Genomic DNA, 18,855 nt, shown 5'->3' with positions numbered 1-18,855 from the left:
AATGAGAAGTAAGCATTTGTCAAGCTTAAGCTTGTCAAACTTCACTCAGAATAAAGTGAAGCTCTTGTGGGTGACAAGTGAAACTTCTACCCAGAAGTGGAGGTGGTGTGCCATGTAATTAACCTTTTCTTCCCTGGGTTACTCTGTGATTAAAGGATCGTGGGTGTTCGCTCTGTGTGATAGTCACATTTTGTTAAATGTCATTATCACTTCACATCTACATATGTATTTAAATAGATACATTCCCCCCCCCCGCCAACATTCTGTGCTTTTGCAACTGAAGGCATCTGTTCAGCACCCTAGACCCTACATGGCACACAAGGTTGACTGTGGTAGCATTCTTTTTGCCAGGGAGTCAATGCCAGTTTTTAAATTTTGCTTTCTTTAGTAATTTTAGAATAGGTCAGAGTGAACAAGCTCATCAGAGTGGGTCACTTGAATACTTACATGCAAGACATTTTAACAATCGTTTACCACTGGAAGAATGATTAAGTAGTTCCTTTCTTCAGCACCATGTGGTGAAATAATTGCTAAGCTGCTGGAAGTCATAAAACCCATTGCTGGCTCTGTAGCTAATAGCCGTAAGTGGTCATAGAAAGGTCTTCATTCAATGTCCTCATCGATAAAATAAGGACTTGGTTTATTTCACTTACTGTATTTTGGAGATGGTCCATATCAATAATTTAAATATGCCTTATTTTTTCACAGTACAAAATATTCTGGTATATGGATATCATAGTTTATTTAGTCAATCTCTTGTAGATGGACAATTAGTTTGTTTCTAGTCTCCTGTTACAATAAACAACAATATAACAGACACCTTTTTACATGTTTTTCCACACGTGTAAGTTATACATGTAGAATAATTTTCTCAGAGAAAAATTATGTGATATGTGCAATCTTTTTTCTTTTTAAAAAAGCTATCTTTTAGAGGAGAGGTCTCACTGTGTTGCCCAGGCTAGTCTCAAACTCCTGGCCTCAAGCGATTCACCCACCTTGGCCTTCCAAAGTGCTAGGATTATAGGCATGAGCCACCACAGATGGCCACAATTTTATTTCTAATAAAAATTACTAAATTATATTCTGAAGTGATTGGATTAGTTTTATATTTTTCAGCAACAAATGTGTGAAGTGACCTGTTCCCCAACCCTTCACCAATACTGATTTATCATAATTTTTCATTGTTGCTGTGCTGTTAGATGAAAATGATCTCTCATTGATGTATTTAGAATATCTTTAATTATGAATGAGGTTGAGGATTATATCACATCTAAAGCATGGTTTATTTATTTTTGTTATGGCGTCTTAGTCCATTCAGTCTGCTATAAAAAATATCATAAACTGAGTAGTTATAAAGAACAGAAGTTTATTTATCACAGTTATGGAGGCTGGAAAATCCAAAATCAAGATGCCAGCAGATTCGGTGTTCACTGAGGGCCTGTAACCTTCTAGCTGTGTCCTCACATTGTGGAATGGATGAAGGCAGCTCTCTAGAATCCCTTTTATAAAAGCACTAATCTCATTAACAAAGGCTCTGCCCTTATGATCTCATCACCTCCCAAAGCCCTTTCTCCTAATACCATCACCTTGGGATTAGGATTTCCACATATACATTTGGGGTTGGAAGGACACAAAGATTCAGATCATAGAAGATGGGTTCCCTGAATAGCAATTGCCCATTTCTTGGTCTGTTTCTTACTGAGTTATAAGCATTCTTTATTTTAAGAAAATCAGACCTAGGGAATGCCCATGTTTCAAATATTTTTTCCAGCTTATCCTTTCATTGTTTATGTGTACAGTTTGTTATTATTTGATTTTTTATTATTTTTAATAGAAACAAAGTCTCACTATGTTGTCTAGGCTGGTTTCAAATTCCTAGGCTCAAGTGATTCTCTCTCCTTGGCCTCACAAAGTGCTGAGGATACAGGCATGAACCACTGTACCTGTCCTATTTGATTTTTAGATATTTATATTACTTTTGGATTTTCTTAGGAATATCTTCCCATTCCAGAACTATTGAAAATATACTTTTCCATATTCTCTGCTATAGTTTTACACTTTAATCTTTTAATGTTGAACTGTTTCATCCACTTGGAATTTATTTTGGTATAAATAACAAGGTGAGATCCAAATAGGCTGTTGCTACCACAGTAGTTATTGAACACATTTTTTAAATCTTCTACTGATTTGAAATGCCACCTTTATCATGAATTGACTTGTCATGTGTATTTGATATGAATCACCAAGAGTAGTACATGTTACACATTATTATTATTATTATTGAGACAAGGTCTCACTTTGTCACCCAGGCTGCAGTGCAGTGGCTCAGCTACGGGTCACTGCAGCCTCACCTTCTGGGCTCGAGTGATCCCCTCACGTCAACCCCTTGAGTAGCTGGGACTACAGGCATGCACCACCATACTGGCTATTTTTTTAAGAGACAAGGTCTCACTATGTTGCCCAGGCTAGTCTTGAACTCTTGGATTCAAGTGATCCTCCTGCCTCAGTCTCCCAAGTTGCTGGGATTACAGGCATGAGCCACAGCACCCAGCCTCTGTTGCACATTATTATCCAAACTTATTTGACCACAGAGCCACCTTCTCTAACCCCTCTCCCTAAACACATACACACAGAGCTTCTTATAGGACTAGTGTTCTGTGGTGCACACTTTAGGAAATGCTGTCTTATGTACTGAAGTTTTTTTTTTTTTTTTTAAATGTGATATATCTCCTTATTTTTGTAATGACAAATTCATCCATTATATGGTTACTCTTACATCTTGTGCCTTAATATGTTTATTTTCCTAAAATGATTGTACCTTTTTTATTTGAGTAGACAATTAAGTGAGCAGATAAGTAGCTTTTTTATCCAGAATTATTTTCTTACAACAGAACCTAAATCATAAGAAATTTGGAAATTAAGAATTAATAACAATATGATACAATTTGTTATAGTATATTTATATTACCATTTTTCCTGGTTGTGTATATAGTTAAAATTCAATCATAGTTTATTCATGACATCCAAGAATAGGTTTTTTTTTTTAAACTGGAGAGTTTGTAGAATAATAATCCTTTATTTCATAAATATCACCTCTATAATCCTATTTAGTGTAAGACATGAAATTATTTAGATTCAAATTTGGATACAATGTAATAAATTGTATGCTAATTATGGTTTACACATTCTAATGTAGCTGCAAAATATTTTTCACTTAAACTTTGAAAATGTAGCCTTACTTTCTGTTGTTGGTCATGGGATTTTTTTGAGACAGGGTCTTGCTATGTCACCTAGGCTATAGTGCTGAGGCGTGATCTCAGCTCACTGCAACCTCTGCCTCCTGGGCTCCAGCAAGCTGTATGTTTTATCCAGAGCAACCAAAAGAATGATCCTGTGGTCTGTACTCGTAAGTATAAGATGGATGCTAGAGATCCAGGCCTATTCAAGATAGGAAGAAGGAGGTGGTAACATGTGATAGCAGTCATAGCTGCCGTAATTCCAGGCCATATTTAAGATAGGAAGAGGAAGAGTGGTTATCAACATATACATCTTTTATTTCTAGAAATACCATACTTTATGTACATATATGCCTTATTAGACAGAAATGCATCACATGGTCACCCCTAGCTTAGCTGCAAGGGAGCCACAGAGAGAAATTTTAGCTTTCCTAGCCTCTGTGGAAGGAAGGAAAAGGTAGAGAATGAATGTGTTGCGTTGACCAATCAACAATATTTGCTATATTAGTGAACAAGAATAGTCATCAAAATATTAAAAATATGAATAGCTAATTTTTTTAAGCCTTACATATGGGGGCACTGTGCTAAGCTCTTTATACCTTGCTTAATCTTCACAATAGTTTTTGAGGATAAATACTATTATTATCCTCGTCTTATAGGTATGAGGAGGCACAAGGAGACAGGGGTCGTCTTTAAGGAGCACACAGCTGATAAGAGTAAGAAGCAAGATTCAAGTCCAGGAGTTTCACTCTTTAACTTTGCTCTTGGGTACTCTATTTTAAGGAAAAAATAAATAAAACTTCCTTTCTTGTAAAATATTCTAATTTTTTCTCCTAACTTGTAACGGAAATATATTTAATGAAATTTGTACAAATCATGAAGAATAAGGGAGGAAAAAACAGAAATATTAACCTATTGGAGTTTTTTTCCCCATAAAATTCCACTTCTTATGGTTGAGCCAGTCACTTAATTACAGTATGAAAGAGAACTGTTCTGATTATCATTTTATCAGTTAAATCCCAATGAAAATTGGCTTTCTAACTCCCTTGACTCAAATAAATTTTCAGTTTCACATCTGGATTAAGACAAGTTCAAAGACTTTGTTTGAAGTTATTCCTGTCTTTTTGCTGTCTGGTTTAAGTAGTATTTTGAGCTTTGTTCTAGCTAGTTAAAGACTGAACTGGGTTACCAAGAGGAGCCATATAATCTTTTCCCCAAAAATCTCTATAACCAGAATCATAGAGGAATAATTCATATAATTATGTTAGGGCAACTGTGTGTGTGTGTGTGCACACGTGTGTGGTTTTTCTTCTAGAATTGGGTTAAACTATAAGCCTATGAATTTTGTATATCAACTGCACACTGTCAACCTTTGGGGAAACTGCGCTTTCCTTCCCTAGTCCCATTCCAAATTCCAGATTGTAATCTTTATGTCACTTACTACTACTGAAATATTAGAAAATGTCGCTGGGCATGGTGGCTCACGCCTGTAATCCCAACACTTTGGGAGGCCAAAGCGGGCGAATTGTCTGAGCTCAGGAGTTCAAGACCAGCCTGGGCAACATGGTGAAACCCCATCTCTACCAAAAATACAAAAAATTAGCCAGGCATTGTGGCACATGCCTATAATCCCAGCTACTCTGAAGGCTGAAGCATGAGAATCACTTGAACCTGGGAGGCAGAGGTTGCCGTGAGCTGAGATCACACCACTTCACTCCAGCCTGGGTGACAAAGCTGTCTTCAAAAAATAATAATAATATAGGCTGGGGACGGTGGCTCATGCCTGTAATCCCAGCACTTTGGGAGGCCAAAGTGGGTGGATCACGAGGTCAGGAGATTGAGACCATCCTGGCTAACGTGGTGAAACCCCGTCTCTACTGAAAATACAAAAAATTAGCTGGTGTGGTGGCATGCACCTGTAGTCCCAGCTACTCAGGAGGCTGAGACAGGAGAATCACTTGAACCTGGGAGGCGGAGTTTGTAGTGAGCCAAGATCGTGCCACTGCACTCCAGCCTGGGTGACAGGGCAAGACTTCGCCTCTAAATAAATAAATAATAGTAATATATAGTTGTTTGACTTTAGGAGAGTATGTCAGGAGACAGTGGAGAGTAAAAGAAGGAGCTATAAAAGCACACACAAAGTAAACACAATGGAAAATGGTCACAGGTTGATAATAGTCATTTCCTCTTAAAAGCACCTTTTCCTATTAGTTTGCCTTGTGCATTACCCTCAGCTCTCTTTTCTTAGTATAAGCCAGGCACCCCACTGAGCATTGTACGTGATTTATCTGTTTTAATCCTCCCAATATTTTGTGAAATAGGTGCTGTTCTTCTTGCCCTTTCAACGTTTAGGGGGAATAAATGAGGGTTTTAGAGACTAAGTAATATGCCCAATAACACTGATTGTTAGTTGGGGAGCCATTGGTTTGAATCTAAATGGATGAATTCAAAACTTGTGTTCTCTACCACTTTACTATGCTTGTACTCTTCCATAGTTTCAGGTACGACGTATGCTTCTAAGTTGAATGTATTAGTATAACCAATTCCTCTTTCCCAAGTTTTAAACCTGTGACTCTATCAGCCCTCTAGACACTTTGAATCACTTTGTATTTGTATATCTCATGAACATTTCAACTTAACATATCCAAAATTGAACTCCTGTCTAGATCCAACTCATTCTACCACCAAACAAAGACAGTTCTGTACTTGGCAAACGATATCAATATACATACAATTGGCCGAGCCAAATGCCTGGAAATCAGCCTTAACTTTATTTCTTTATAATATTCACATCCACGGAGACCAAGATTTCTCTATGTCTCCTCCTTTCTCTTTTCTATTTTCACCACTTCTATAACTTACTTGGGCCCTGAAATCACATTTTATCTAGATTTAAATCATTAAACCTGCCGCTTGTGTTTGTTTGTTCGTTTTTTCTTTTAGTCTTGTCTCTTCTCAAAATATTCTTTCTAAAGTAGAAATTTGACCATGTTACTTCCTAGCTTAAAATGACTTCATGGCTCCTTTAAAGTCCAAACTCCATAGCATGGTATATTCAGCCCTTGGTGAGTTGGCCTCGGCTCTCTCTTCACCTTCACCTCGCGGCATTACCCCTATTATCTCTTCCTACTCATATCCATTGCACGTTCTTCAAGAATCCCTGCCTTGTACAGCTTTCCTGACAGCTTTAGCTGGGTCTTGTCTCTTTTGACAGCTCTGGCACTCTTAAATCAGTTCTTTAAGTCTCAGATATTCTGAGCCTTCTGTAACTGCTTTTTCTTCTCCCTCTGCCCCATGCTGCATGCCCACCACCCTGTACCACATGCTGAATTACCTCTGTCATACTATTCATCCTGTTGTGTTTTACCATTTTTACCTGTCTTCCTCCCCTTCTCAGAGGTAAGCATCTTTAGGTCAAGAATCAACCTCTTCCTTCACATTCTCTTCCTCAGTCATCTTCTTTCTCTTTCAATAAAAATTTTAACTATCTTGTATTTATCAATGTCTACAAATTCCTAAATTAAATATAATAGGCTCATAGCATATAAAATATCTTCTCCCTCACTACTCTCAACCTTCTCCCACTTCCCAGAGTCAATCACTTTTAATTCTTAGATATTTCTTCTGATATTTATGTGTTCCTTATTTCTAGATAATAGCATAGACTGTTATGTATCAATTTTTTATTTTAGACATTACTGAGTTCCTGATTTAGTTCCCTAATGCCCTCTCACCACTAATCCACCTTATGTACCCCTCTTCCTTTACCGCGTTGTCTTTCATTATAATTATATCACAGTTGATGGCCAACAGAATGGCCAGTGTTTATAATATTGGCACTATGTAAATATACTTTGTTTTCTTTATTTTTCTTCTTTTTTTTAATTTTTAAGTTTTTTTTCTTTACCCCAAATTTCAGTATTCCTTGTTTTCTGTCTTAGTTTTTTCCTGCTGCTATAACAAAAACACCTTAGACTGGGTAATTTATAAACAACAGAAATTTATATCTTGCAGTTCTGAAGGCTGGGAAATACATGATCATGATGCCAGCAAATTCTATGCCTGGTGATGGCTCACTATCTGCTCCATACATGGTGTCTTGCTGCTGTGTCCTCATGTGGTGGAAGGGACTAACAGCTTCCTTGAACCTCTTTTATAAAGCCACTAATCCCATGCATGAGATTTCTGCCCTCATGACCTAATCACCTCTTAAAGACCCTACCTTTTAATACCATTACATTGGAGATCAAGTCTAACATTCAGACTACAGCATTTCCTATGGGACAATCTTGTTGTTTCTAGATTAATAGAGACTTTTCAAAAAGTTTGTTTAGTATTTGTACATACATACCTGTTACTGTATTATCCAAAGTCTTCAATGGATCTGGGAAATAATCAGCAATCATTTTGCAAATGGTCCGATGCAATAGATTTGCTACCGGTTCTGTGGCCACTACTCTGTCCCACGGCCCAGTTTCCTCCCATGTGATCCATGTGATCTGAACTGGCTGCTCTGAGACTGGGGCATCCTGGGAATTCCTTTTGCCACCTTGCTCTCTTGTCCCTTCTCCTTTTCTGGATGCCATGTTTTCCTCTTTCTTACTATTCTACCTCTCTTGTTTTGGTTTTGCAAAAGCACATCTTGCAGTCTCTTTCTAAGATGGCATGTATAGACACTTGCATGTTTGGAAAATGTCCATTTTCTATCCTCATCTGATTAGCAACATAATCATTTCTTCACTGGAAATAATTTCGCTTCAGAATTTGGAAACCATTTCTTGCCTATCTTTTGGAATTCAGTGTTGCCATTGAGAAATCCAGTCCTAGTCTTATTTCCTTCCTACGTATTTGACCTGTTTTCATTTGTTGACTTGCTTGCAGCATTCTAGAACCTTTTGGGATCTTCTTTGTATGCTTAGTTATTTAAAATTTCAGTGCTGTACCTTGGCTGAAGAAAATGGAATAAGGAAAGAGAGTTCCTACTGGATCACTGACTTATCTTTTTTCTTCTGTCCTTTAAACTTAGGTGGTTTCCAAGATGCCACCTCTCCTGATTCAGGCATATACTTTTCCAGAGTGCTGAATGAGTATTTTTTACAATATGGAAATGACTTCCAAAAATATTACCCACATTTTTGTCTGAATTTGAGGCCCGAATTTCCAGCTGTCTTCCAGAAGTTATCTGGAGGTCCCTGCTAGCACCTTCCATTAACATGTCCAAAAGGAAACTCATTATATTTTCCAATCTTTATTCCCCATCAAAATCAATAATATTTAAATTTAATATTTTCTTTTATCCAGCCATCGACCGCAGAGATCTCAGACATGTCCTTAGCAGTTCCGCCCTCTTTCGGTTCCTAAGACCTATTGATTCCACTTTAGAAATGTCCTTAACTCTCCCTTCTCCATTTCCTTTGACACAGTGCAAGTTTTTAAAATACCATTTACAAATTAAGATGATATGTTTTTCAGATATAGGAAATCTTTGACTTTTGCAGTTAGTCTATTTATTTAAGAGTTTTTCACAGCAGGGGAGAAACTGTAAATATTTTTAATATAAATTATAGCTGGAGAAATTGAATTCTACTCTATAAGAAAAACTGACTGATTTTAACTTCTCTGGTCTGTGTTAGAATATTGTAAATATAAATCATTTAAACACCTTATTACACCTCATTTTTTGTTTTTATTCGTACTTTTTGCCTTCGTACCTGTGATTCCTTTTGCCAAGAATGCTATTCCCTCTCCAGTCCCTAACATGAGTAACTCCTGCTTATTCTTCAAGTCATCATTCACTAGGAAGCTGTACATCTCCAGTAACTCATATATACACTTTTCTGCTTGTGAGAGCAGAAATGCTTTCGTGTTTACCCTTGGGGCCTAGGTATCTTGGTGCCTAGTAACATCCTGGCACACAGTACTATATGCATGGGTCTTAGGTATCTTGGTGCCTAGTAACATCCTGGCACACAGTACTATATGCTGCATGGGTCTTAGGTATCTTTAGTGCCTAGTAACATCCTGGCATACAGTACCATATGCCAGGTGAACATGTGTTGGTTGAATGTTCTAAATGCATTTTTAACATTTGGAAGAACATCTTCTTTATATGTCCCCATCTTACACTTTGGTTTATTTCAAGAGTCTATTTGTACTTCAAGTCAGAGTTTTTCTTAGAAATGATGTTATACCTAATGAAGAGCGTAATAGAATACACTATAAAAGACTTCCCTCGGCCGTGCGCGGTGACTCATGCTTGTAATCCCAGCACTTTGGGAAGCCTAGGCTGGCAGATAACCTGAGGTCAGGAGTTTGAGACCAGCCTGGCCAAGATGGTGAAACCCTGTCTCTAGTAAAAATGCAAAAATTAGCTGGGCATGGTGGTGCACGCCTGTAATCCCAGCTACTTGGGAGGCTGAGACAGGAGAATCGCTTGGACCCGGGAGGCAGAGGTTGCGGTAAGCTGAGATCACGCCACTGCACTCCAGTCTGGGCGACAGAGCAAGACTCCATCTCAAAAAAAAAAAAAAAAAAAAAAAAAAGACTTCCTTCATTTGTAATATATCTAAAACAGTACTTGAAACATTTAATAATAATCAGGCATTTCATACATGTCCTATAATTTACCATGGATTTTATCTGTGAATTTGTTTCCCTATATTTGTATATCACTTAGCAATTTATCAAGTGCTTTCATTTGTATTATCTCATTTGATTCCCTTATTAACCCTAGACAGGTATTGTCTGTATTGCATATGTCAGGAATGATTATGTAAATAATAGTCTAGTGTCTCACAGGTAGGTAGTTGAAAGCTCAGACTAGAATGCAAGTTGTTTTACTTCATTATTGTATTCTTCCCATTATGCATGTAAGAGTGAAGGCCAAAAATAGCCATCTGCTCTAGAGGATGAGAGCAGGAGTAGAGGTTCCAGGTGGACAGTGATGGATGAGAGAAAGAATGTTTGTAGAGAATCACAGGCAGTTGCCTTTAGCTAAAGAACAGGTTGTGATTGTTGGAAGTAAGAGGTAAGATTGGAAATACAATTGAAATCATTGTTGGGGTAAGAAAACGAGTTTGAACTTTATCTGTCAAAATCCATTGAGCAAAAAAAAGAAAATTAAAAATAAAAATGAAAAAAAGAGTTGGAACTTTATATTGTAAGAACTGAGATATATTGAAACTTTGTGACCGGGGAACTGAAGATCATTTCTGCTGTAGGACTTACTTATCAGTAATGCATGGGCAGAATTAGGGAGAAACTGGAAGCAATGTGACTAGGCAACTCATGCAGTATTCCAGATAAGAAATAATTCAGTTCTGTAATACCAACATAAAGTGTAGTTAGAAAAGGAACAGCACATTAGTTCAGGAGATAATGGGGAGTTTCAGTCTATAGTATTTGACAACTAAATAGATGTATGAGACAAGGGAAAAGGAAGAAAGAAAGCTGTGTTGTTTAGAATGTTGGTGGGAATGTATTCCCATCTCTTCCCTGGACCCCTGTCCATCTATGACCTTTATTCTCCTGCATAATCAACCCTTCCAGCTGACCATCTTAGCTAATTTAGTCAACATATATTTAGCTAATTTAGCCAGCATATATTTATTGAACACTCTCTATATAGTAGTTGCATTTTGCCAGGTGTTGAAGATAAATGAAATCTATAATTCCTGCCCTCAGTGAGCTCATGGTTTAGTGGTAGAAACAGTCACATAAACAATATAACATTGTAAAGAATTTATTGGTATGTGTATTACAGACCACTGGGACACAGAGGGGCACCTAGTTTATGCCACATGGGTCAGGGTAGGATTCTCAGTTCTCTGTTTTGAAGGAAGGGTAAGAGCTAGCTTGGTGAAGAAAGTGAGACAGATGTTCTGTGTAGATATAATAGCATGTTCAAAGGCATGAAGTAATAAACATGAGACTGTGTAAGTTGCTTTGTGAGCCTAAAACTGTCAGCATTTATTGCCTAAGAACAATGAGATTATTCTAGTGAACCATAATACAGTTATCACACTCTGATAACGTTGGTACAATGTAATTATCTGATACCCAGTCCATATTCAAATTTCTCCAATTATCCCAAGAACGTCATATATAACTTCTTTCAATTCAGGGGTTAATCAGGGACTCCTCTAGGACTCCTCTATACTTAATTGTCATGCCTCTTTAGTCTCCTTTAATCTAGAACAGTTCTCTAGCCTTTTCTTCTCTCTTTCTCTATTTCTTCCTCTCTTTGTCTTTCATGATATTGATACATTTTTAGATCCTAGGTCAGTTGTGTCACGGAATGTCCCTCACTTTGGATTTCTATGATTGTTGCCTTGCATTCAGATTCAAGTTAAATGTTTTTGTGCGAAGTGCTACACAGGTTAAGTTGTGCATCACTTCAGGAGGCAATTGATATCGGCATATTCCACATTATTGGTAATGTCAAATTTGATTATTTGGATAAGGTGGTACCTACCAGATTTCTCTATATCCTGTTCCTCTACATCCTTACACACAATAGTTTTTGTAACCGTTGATGACTCCTGCCTGAATCATTTCTTACTATGTGAATTGTAATGTGGTGAATTTTGTATTTCCCTCATATCTTTGACATCTATTAGTTGACACTCTTCTTTAAAGAGGAACTCTCCTTCCTACATTTTTATTACCATATATTTTTTAGTATCACTATGGATGCATGACTCTTTTTTCCTCAGTGTGCAATAATCCCATTCCCATCATTATTTATTTGATAACTCAGTTGTCCTAAATTTGGCCAAGGCAATGTTTCAGTCTGACTTCTCTGTCTTTTCAACATATCACTATCTATTTTTGAGCACTTTCTTATTTTCTGGCACAACAATATGTTTCTGACTCATTTCACACTTTCTTGGCTTCAGTTCTAGAATCAGCCATTTCTGTAAGCATTGTCATTCCTTTTAGGGAGTAATGGTATGTAGAAACCAAGATATGAGGGCGAGAGAGGTCATTAGAAACCAAGATTTTAGGACTAGTAATGGTAGCTAGAAACCAAGATCCAAGTGCTCATTGATACTACTATAGTGTTATAGGAAAAGGGTTTTCTGTTTGTTTGTGTGTTTTGTTTTGTTTTGTTAAGGCTTGAGCTTACATTAATACCTATAAATCCAATCCAACCCTTCTTGGTTCTTTTTCTTTTTCTCCAATTCCATATTTCCATTTTCTTTCCCACAGTGAGCACATCAGCACATTTACACATCTGCTCCATCTTTTATACACACACAATAGTCTGAGAATCACTGCATCAATACCACTACCAACAATAAATTTACTAAGAAGAAAGTTCACATTTTCTTTATAGTTTTTTTCCCTCAAACTTTATGCCATTAAAGTATTCAAAAGTTACTTGGATTTCTTTTTTCCCCCTCCTTTATAATTAATGCTATCAATATGAAAACATGTTTATTTGTTTCTATTTGATTTCAGTACTAGGATTTTTTTTCAATCTCATGACTGCTTGAAAAAGATTTAAAATTGTAATTTTAGATTTTGAAATGTTTTCTTTTTCTTTTACTATCTTAAATATTTGACATTGCCTGCAGTTTTTTAAGGAAAAATATAGTTGAATTTGAATATAAATTTTCAAATAGCTACTTATCTAGCTGCCTGAAATATTTAATGTATTTTAGTTAAAATAGCCATGAAATCACTTAGAATTACATTTACTGTAAATTCACAACTTCCAAATATTCTATTTCTCACCCACCTTTTTTGATAACACCTACAAGGTTTAGTACTCTTCTAAAAATATGAAATAGCAGCAGATGGAAAAGGGGCTGATACATATTTATATTTATATATCTGTTTATAAACTGCAAATGAGTATGTTATTTGTATTCTACTGCATTCACTATTCATCTTTTCTCTGTAAAGGGATTGTGTATCAAAAAGGAAAAAGTAAAATAAAAAGTTCGAAGGAAAATAGCTTTCCATTATTTTAAATGTAGCAGTATACCAGCCATACAATTTCATAAAGAATGCCTGCAAGTTACCTTGTCTGGACAGGCAAAAAGTCCTTACGGTTTCCTTGAATTTGGTTTGGGCCAGTAGTTCCTTTGAAGCTTTTTCTCCTGCTCTCTTTGAACAATATTTAACATTGATAACTATAAATACTTATAAGTATTACAGGCATAATCTGTTCTTTGTAGAGATAATTGGCTCTATATCCACATCTTTCCTTAATTATGTACAGGATATCAATTTAAAGTAATCTTAATGGAATGCAGTCCTTTTGATTTCAGAGAGCCTCTTTTGATTTATTTTTCATTATAGAAGATAAACCTATACATTCTGTAAAGTTTTGTAGTGATTGTTCTGTGTCACCTCAAGTCAGGGGATGATTATCTTCTGATATGAAAAATCAATTGTTGGAAGCATGTTCACAAAAGTTAGCATGGAAATATAATTTGTCTGATAAGTTTAGACAGCAGAATCTCAGTAACAACAAAAACACTCTCCCGGGCCATGCGCAGTGGCTCACGCCTGTAATCCCAACACTTTGGGAGTCTGAGGCGGGCAGATCATGAGGTCAGGAGATCGAGACCATTCTGGCTAATATGGTGAAAGCTCATCTCTACTAAAAATACGAGAAATTAGCCGGGCGTGGTGGCAGGCGCCTTTAGTCCCAGCTACCCGGGAGGCTGAGGCAGGAGGATGGCGTAAACCTGGAAGGCGGAGCTTGCAGTGAGTAGAGATCTCCCCACTGCACTCCAGCCTGGGTGACAGAGCGAGACTCCGTCTCAAAAAAAACAACAACAACAAAAAAAACTGCTCTCTCCATACCTGGTTGACTTTAGAATAGAGGATGATGCCTTGAAAATAGCTCATTTCTACAAACAAAATGTGATTTATAACTCAAGACTCAAACATGACTAGAACCACATTCCATTTAAGGTAATTGTGCTGTCGGACTATAAAAGCAGTGCTCTGAAGTGAATCAGTGGAACTCGGTCCTCTTTAGTGCACAGTAACAGGCACTAATGAGGCAGTTTTCATTAAAAGATAGTTGATTTAATGAGAGTTAAAGTCCTGTCTTATTTTGAAATTGCTAGCTTAGTCCCAGCATCTGATCTTTTTTCTCCCTACCATCACCATCACCAGTTTTCGTATATGCTTTGACATTGCTATGGTAACCCTGAGGGCTGATGGAATTCCCTGCATCTCTGTTCACAGAGGGTGATGAGACAGGAGTGATGGATAATCTGCTGGAGGCCTTGCAGTCCGGGGCTGCCTTCCGCGACAGAAGAAAAAGGACACCGATGCCGAAAGGTGAACCCTATACTTGTTTCATGTTACTTTCTAGGGAGCTATCACAGAGAAAGAACCTTGTTTTTCTCATTCTTTTAAAGTTGTGTGTCAAGAATGCAGTGCCGTGGGCAACAACTGTTCAGAAGTTTCATAAGTTTGCTTAATCCCTTGCACAGACAAATGTCAGAGAGATATGCATTCCAGTTGGCCGATGTCAGTAGCACATTAACAAATCAATGCACTGAACCTAGAAAATCCTGATTAGTGTGACAAGTCTCATCTAAAGAACCATATGTACCTTATCCCAGTGGAGTTTACAGTAGCATAATTAAATGGGAAGTAAAAGTCATAACATTACTGCTTCAAGTATTTCAGGGTATTGAAGCATTACTTTGCTGCCAGAAATACATAACCTTGGAAAAAAGTATGTCTAATACTGTTTTCCTTCTTGAGATGCACAGACCTCTATATTAAGTTTATTTTATTTTTTTTTTAACAGATGTTCGGCAGAGTCTCAGTCCAACGTCTCAGTGGCCTGTTCTGAAAGTTTGTAACCATGGTAATAAACCGTATTTATAAATTGCACATTCTTCTTATCTACTTTTATCCTGTTGATCTGTGATTTTAGTAGACTGCTGTGAAATTCTCAAGTTCCAGTATAACTAAAGTAGTAAAAATGTGTGCATGTACATATTTGCTATGAGATTGCGTACTCGTATTTTTCATCCTTATATTATTGCCTTGAGGTTGTGTCTTAGGTTCTTCTATCAGGTCTCTAGTGAATTTTTTATTATTACAATTATCTGAAGTTAACGTTCAATCATTGCTGATCAGTGTTATCCAAGGCACTCTTTCTCATAACACTTTTTAAAGTAGTGGACTTACTATATGTCAAGATACTATTTGAAGTATTAAATCTGTCATCTGTTTTAATCTCCCACATTTGCCAGTGCAGTTAGAAATACCTTAACTGGCATTTTGGCAAAATCGTAAGTGTAGATGAGCTTCATGTGGTATTATTGTGGAAGGATGTGATAAAATCACTAAGAAGGTGAATTAACTTAGTCTCTGATGTTTATCTAAGATGGACTCCTGTCAAAAATCTCTAACCAGTCCTCCATGCCCAACCGCATAGGGCTCTCTGCTCTGTTCAGGGTACCATTTCATGTTGATTGGGTTTTATTTGCTTTTGTTTTTTTCCCTCTGTGTTATGTCCTTGGGTCCTGCCTAGCTTCCACAGTCAAAACACATTCATTGATTGTGGGTGCTGTTTTTCAGAGTGAGATTGTCACTAATATTTACCAGATTTATAAATGTAAAAAAACTTGACAGATTTTGTATGAGTTTTTTGGGTGCAGATGAGTTAAGTTCTGAAATTATTAGCATATGACTGAGAGAAAAACCTGTGCCAATTTCTAGAGAAGCCTAAAATAATTATTAGGTAAATAAGAAAAAGACATGGATGTAATTATCTTTTAATAGGTGTGTGAATCCTTACTGCCGAAGGTAAAGTATATATAGTAGGTGCTTAACAAATGACAGTAAAGGTAAAAATATACTGCAGTCTCTTAAATAGGTCTTTTTTGTTGTTTTTGTCTTGCCTTTCTCTTGTATAACAATACAAATAAAAAGAGTTGGAATAAGTCCGAGAAGTTCACTGTGAATAATTAAGTAATTCCTAAATTTAGGGTTATGATTTAGAGCCATTGTGACATATTTTACAATGGCAAAACCTGTAGAGAGTAGATCTATCCTGATCCTAAGGATGATTTTGTATTATCCATGAATAAATAGAAACCCAGAGAGGCTGAAAACTTCCAGAGAGTACAGAGCTGGTTAGTGACACAGCTGTGACCAGAATATGGTTCCAATTCCTATTGTATTTCTTTTTTGATTTTGTATATGTACTTCAGTTATTTTTTATTATTAATATTAACAACATAATGAACTCAGCCCCCATTTTAAGTCATTAAAAAAGAGCCACAGCCAAACACAATGATTGTGATATGATTAATGATATGCATATACCATCCTACAGTTAATTTAAAATATATATTTTTAGATACTGTGTGGGGGAAAATTAGTTCAGATAACTTTGTACACTGGTCTTGGAGAACTCAGCCTTGTGACTATAATATTAGTAAAGTGTCTGGGATGTAATGGCTCAGATACAATTACTTATAAATTGTAATGTTTCTGTTTATTATATATACAGCAGATGAGCATTGGATTTTTATAAAGCTAATGTGAACTGGCTTAAGTTCTAAGGCTGTTATGATAATTAAGCTAGTAGATTATACAGCAAGCCAAACAAGATATATCACAAAGATCAACTTCTCTGTTCTAATATAAATGTGATGAATTCCTACATTTTTAGAAAGTATTTTCTATTCATATTTCTGTTGTGTTTTCCCTTCATATTTCTAACCAAGTAGAAAGAAATCCAAATGACCAAATTTATCTTAAGAATTGTGTGTATGTAGGTTTATTGGACTAGATGTTCAAAAAATGCAGGATTTGGTTAAGGAAAATGTCTTCATTGCAAAAAGGGTAGTGATTATTTTTAGTATAGGATGACATTTTGGAGTTCATTGCGTAATCTTTCTATTTCTAAAAACTACTATGTTTTCATTGAAAATACTAACCCTACGACTGAACTATGTGATTGAAATGTAAGATTGAACTTATTTTTTTAATTTGCTTTTATATACTTAAAATTGATGTCTAATATTTATATTTTCTACAAGTATATATTGTTATTGATCTCATAACTTATTTTTAAAGATTTAAAAGATTTTCTACAGCTATTTGAAATTCATTTATAGCCTATGTAAAATAATGATAATATTAATAATAATAAGCTAATGTTTACTGAGATATTTGGCTTACTAAATGCCAAGCGCTATGATGAATGTTTTACACATATTACCCATTTAACCTTCTCAAATATTTCTATCAGAGAGTTAATATTTTTATCTCCATTTCATAGTTGAAACTAGGCAAGTATTAAAGAGGTCTGATAACTTGTTTAAGGGCATGTAGTCAAATTTTGAATGCAAGCCTATCCGACTTCAGAGTCCAAGTTGTTACTTTCTTTGCCATGCCATACTCTTAATATCACTGCTTGAATCCATGTCTAATTCCTTTCCCATCCATGAGCTGGTGACTTATGTGCATACATTTTTTTAGCTTGTAACATAAAGTTGAACAATTGAGACACAGCCTCTCAGAGGTTCTCCAGCCTCTGGTGTGCCTCATCACTTCTTCCCAAATTTAACCACTAGATAGCACTGTTTTCCTAGTCTGAGGTTTGGATTATGAAAATAATCTGGAATTAATTATGACCACTTTTTATTTCTTTTAATAAACTCTGTATTAAAACATTTTTGTTAATTTTAATAAACCTATGCTCTGTTAGAAATATTATAGAAAGCTTGGGTAAAAAATATATATATGCAAAGCCTAAATTTGAGTTTATTAGCAGCAATTTTAATTTTTTATTGTCTGTATGTCTTTTGCTGTCTGTGTATTGTCTGTGCCTTCTTAAATCATAGCTATAGTCTCAGACTTCTTAGGTTTATTTTTATATATATAGAGAGAGCATCTTTTCTCTCAGAATAGAAAAAAAATTCTGGTAAAGTATCCTCCTGGACGTTGGGGCTAAAATGTCCGTATATGTATTTTAGCAAACTGACCTCATGCATTCTAACTTCAGTGGACTTCAGAAGCAGACATCTCATGCACTGAATTATCCAGCCTTTGTGCTGTGGTCCAAACCTCTACCAAAAACACTTTGGTTACAAGTTGTACCTGTTATCTTTGGCTTTGGCTGTAAAGGCACAGGCAGAAATGAAGTATGTGCTAAATCTTTATTTATTCAGCAAAATTTATTAAGCTGTTGCTAGGCACTTAAGATTTATAGATACCTTCCAAGAATGCACCATCTAGTTGAAAGACAGACTAGTAATAATTGCCCTGCTTTTGGTAAATGCCAGGTTAGGGGTAACAGAAAAAATTTTGGCAAGACCAGGAAGTCAGAAAGACTGATCCAGACTTCATGAGGACAGTTTAGAGCTGGCTTCCAGAAAGGATCTGAAATGCAAGCTGAGACTTGAAAGATGAGTAGAAATGAGGACAAAACCCAAGGGCAAGAGTGAGCCTAGCAGCAGCAGCAGCAGCAGTAGCATGTATACAGTTTTTCAGGAGGTCCTTTCTGAGCCCCAGTCTGAACCTTGTAGAACTGTACATTGTAGTAACACCCTAATCTTCCCATTTTATAATACACACTGCCCTGAAGATGTTTTTATTCAGTGTTTGTCACAGTACTCATGAGTTT

The 18,855-nt window shown here is 36.3% G+C and overlaps 1 protein-coding gene across 2 annotated transcripts in view; it reads left to right on the top strand.

The window, feature by feature from the left end:
* The window catches only part of DIAPH3 (diaphanous related formin 3), a 484,172-nt gene that overhangs the window by 363,262 nt on the left and 102,055 nt on the right, over positions 1-18,855 (top strand). For both annotated transcript variants that reach the window (XM_054446718.2, XM_054446717.2), the window contains 2 exons: positions 14,445-14,540; positions 15,019-15,078. In XM_054446718.2, the coding sequence (XP_054302693.1) occupies positions 14,445-14,540; positions 15,019-15,078 (156 nt within the window). The remainder of the gene's footprint in view (positions 1-14,444; positions 14,541-15,018; positions 15,079-18,855) is intronic.

Source organism: Pongo pygmaeus, chromosome 14, assembly GCF_028885625.2.
Source record: "Pongo pygmaeus isolate AG05252 chromosome 14, NHGRI_mPonPyg2-v2.0_pri, whole genome shotgun sequence".
Classification (NCBI taxonomy): Eukaryota; Metazoa; Chordata; class Mammalia; order Primates; family Hominidae; genus Pongo; species Pongo pygmaeus.
This window is presented reverse-complemented; position numbering and strand designations above follow the sequence as displayed.